Raw genomic sequence first — 3,834 nt, 5'->3', positions numbered from 1 at the left:
CTCATTTTATTTTGGATAATCCTCCATATTTTGGTGAATCTTGTTCCACCAGTTGGACAATTCTCCATTCACCGTCATGACGGTATCTTCATACCTATTAGTTGGTCAATATCTCTACCCACAGACAACTCTCCATCTCCAGGGTTCTCCAAAACTAGGGTTTCAGACTTATGATAATTTTGATAAACATCAATAATTTCCATGTTGATCAAACTATCAATATTTTAATTAATATTTAAATATTCGGTCCTGCTACCAACAATTTTGTTGATCGACTTTCCAAGAAGCAACATGATATTGGACAGCCATCCATTCGGCCGACCATCCAATATTTTATTGGACGACCATGAGTCTAGTACTTACTAGTACTCTAATTCCTACTTTGTCATTCGACAATTCATGACGTATTAGATAAGCATTGAGTACTCTACATAACTCAGCAATATCTGATTTCCTATCAAATACTCGACATATCAGAATAGGTTCATGATCGAGCAATCTCATTAGACCTACATTCGTCAATCCAAATCATGATATATCACAATTCATCATACTCGACATCTATGCATTATTATTATCCCAACAGACACCTTATGCTCAATATATAAGTCACAGAGCATATCATGTTCGTCAATTATGCTCGACTTATGGTCTAGCCAAGTCAATAATTGACTAATTAGATACACGCTTGCCTTGCAGACTCTACATACATGAGTCATCAATCATGTCACATGGGGGGATATTCATTAGGATTTTGGTATGGCATCCTATAACACGTGCGATGTAACATCACATCAATGATGAGAAATGTGAGTAAGTCGTGCTAGCAGTTGAAGGAGTTAGCAAAGTAGTGGATGGACAATCAACCAAGTCTCCCGCGCAATGTGGAACTGGTTTAACCACGATTTCCCACTTCCCCATACTTCAACTCCTCTGCAACAGTCACACTTAATGGGGATCAATGTGTTAACTACTTTTGCAATATAAATAGGTTCATCAACCTATGATTTGACAACTTATCTGAACTTAACTCAATTCAACGGATCTCAGTCGAACGCTACTGAACTGAACTCAATCAATCTGATCAGAATACACTTACGGTTCATCAAACTTGCAGAAGTCTCCAACACATCCACAATCCTTCAATCATCGTTGATCTCACACAATTCTCAGCTTCCCTCCTACAGATCGACCCTCATCCCTCTTTGTGACCGAATTGATTCTAGAACGGTCATTATCTTGGTTTAGGCAGGAGTGATACAGATTGATCTCTCGAATTCAAAACACTCCCGTACAGTGCATCTGTTAAAGGTTTAGACAATTTACTCAATTAAGAATCCGCCTGTTGCACAACCCTCCACTTTTTCCTCGATAACTAGCAAATCGTTTTCACCCATCAACAGTTGGTTAAAGTGTGAACCCTCAGTCCAAGTTCAGAAGTCCCACCTCTTCCACATGGATTGCCGGGCGCTCTCCACTTCCGTCTATCCAACGCCAGTTCCTCCAATAAATTCCGCCGGCTCAGGTCCCACTTCACCACCTCGTCCCATGTCAATTTCAGTCGGCTTCTGCACTTCATCCTTCCTTCAGCATGCATGATGCGTTCTGCGCGAACCGGTGCATTAGGCGATCTTTGCTAGAGATTCCCAAAGTGAGATTTACCCATCTCATGGTAATTGCCCTAATGCAGCTGAGTGGGAGTCGGCAAGGAAGGAAAATTTCTAGTATAGGCATAGTTGTTCAAGGTGGTGATCTTAAATTTGACAAGGCTATTAATGGTTATCTGGGTAGTGGATCTGGTCAAGTAATGGTTTCGATAACCTTTCATGACGTATTAAACAGACTCGTACCATATCCTCACCAAACGTTACAACATCGTAATCTTTAGCACAGAAGGATTCCAAGAACCATATTATATAACATGGTAGAAAGCGAACGGAATTCACCAGGAAATTCGCCATGAATGATCCAGTTTTAGACAAAAATTGCTAACAGGATCCTCCTGGAGGGAGATCTGGAATGGTGGGTGCATTGGGAGCGAGTAAACGGTTTTACGCTGCATCCTTGCAAAAAGAATAGGATATATGATGCGCACAAACATTACACTCCTTTATTTTAACAATTTACATAATTTTCAGGGATGGTTACGGAGTTTGAGGTGAAGTACTTGAGTTTTATTCTTAATTATTGATTTGTGGATACTAATTTCTTATACTTCTCAAGAATCATTTCTGGTGAATAATCGGTAAAATAACCCGTCTCAACATCCAATCCTTCCTCAGCAGCAAGAAGACCAATCTGGTTCTGCACACGATCAGCTCCGACCCTGTTTGGTTCCAAGAGGTAGCACGCTATCTCAGTCGAATCCTCGCCATGAACAAGACCAATAGCTTGGACAGTAGGAAGCCCACCACCCCGAGCACTCACTTTTCGAGAAATTCTTCGCGTCATTGATACATCCGTAGACATGATCGGCACATTGAATGTTCGAACCCATGGACTTGCACCAATTATTACAATGCCTCTAGCTCGAGGTACTTGAGTTGGACCCTCATCAGGATTCTCGTTGAGAACTTCTGGCAATGCCCATCCTGCCCATTGGCTTCCCATGTAATTTGGACGGAAATACCCTAGATCACGACGGATGGTGTCGAGGGTCTTGCCTGTTGGGTGTGCTGCTTCATAGAGAAATACTGGCACTACAATGTGTATATCAAAGGCTTATAAGTAACTACAAAAGTTATCAAAATCAAAACAATGGTCTGAGTTTCAAATTAAACATGTTTTCATAGAAATGTAAGATGACGCACCGAAACTAGAAAATGAGTTGCAGGACTAATAAATCACCATATGATTCAGAATGAAATAGAGCAGTACCATATGAATCAAACTTGAAACAACTTCTAGCTGGTTATATTCTACGGTTATGTAACATGGTCAATTACCTTGGAGTTGATTGCTTACATCTCTTGCTACCAATTTGGCAAGCCAAGCTGCTTCTTCCAACTTTTCTCGGCCAAGGGGATGAAAACAGATATCGTCAACAACACCGAGTGTAGGGTGCGCTCCAGAGTGATGTTCTAGGTTTATGGCTTGGAAGGCAGCCTCAACCATAGCAAGGACAGTTTGTTGCAATGGGCTATAGATTGGACTGTCTGTGCTACTGTCATGAATCACATACGACACAAGAGTATACCGAACACGATTATACACACGATCTTCAAATTTCTCCATTATCACGGTCTCCTGGTGCAGTGCTGCTGCTCGTTCGATTGAGTCAAGGGCAGCCAGGTTTCTTGATTCAGATATGTAGAGCTTACAGCCAAGTAGCATGGACTGCTCATCTGTTGTTTTCTTCATCATCTTCTTGTTTTCCATTGAAATGAAAGAGTTAATAAGAAAATTAGCTATGAATGGAAATTAAGTTTGAAGCTTACAGCAATTTTTGATCAGTCTACTTCCACTCTAAACCTCATCATAAATTAACAAAAAGGAAAGCCTGGTTCGTCGTGTGGTTAAGACCTTAAGTGTGTATAACGTGGCTTATCTACAAGTTAAGCATGGTGTATGGGTCCCACCACTGATGCTGAATCACATAATGCTGACAATAAAACGTGTCTTTCTCACGGGGAAAACTCATCCACTGTCTTTGTTCGGAAGGACCTACAAGCCTACTACATTAGTTGTGCATGTGACCGTGCTAGCTTATCAGCGAGTCTCATGACGAACCAGCCAAGAGAGCTGAAGCGGATAGGGACTGATTATGTCTCAAGGGGGCAAGCTAACTCTATCTTCCATGTCAAATTCTGCAATACTGCGCCATCAATGACTTCA

At 41.2% G+C, this 3,834-nt stretch overlaps 1 protein-coding gene across 1 annotated transcript; it reads right to left on the bottom strand.

The window, feature by feature from the left end:
* Window positions 1-2,083: 2,083 nt before the first annotated feature.
* LOC113305840 lies at window positions 2,084-3,501 on the bottom strand. The gene is made up of 2 exons (XM_026554840.1): window positions 2,946-3,501; window positions 2,084-2,699 (listed from the first exon to the last, which is right to left on the bottom strand). The coding sequence occupies exons 1-2, from the start codon at window positions 3,376-3,378 to the stop codon at window positions 2,185-2,187; spliced, it is 948 nt and encodes a 315-aa protein (XP_026410625.1). The 5' UTR covers window positions 3,379-3,501; the 3' UTR covers window positions 2,084-2,184.
* Window positions 3,502-3,834: the final 333 nt, after the last annotated feature.

The sequence above is a fragment of the Papaver somniferum genome, chromosome 1, assembly GCF_003573695.1.
Source record: "Papaver somniferum cultivar HN1 chromosome 1, ASM357369v1, whole genome shotgun sequence".
NCBI lineage: Eukaryota > Viridiplantae > Streptophyta > Magnoliopsida > Ranunculales > Papaveraceae > Papaver > Papaver somniferum.
This window is presented reverse-complemented; position numbering and strand designations above follow the sequence as displayed.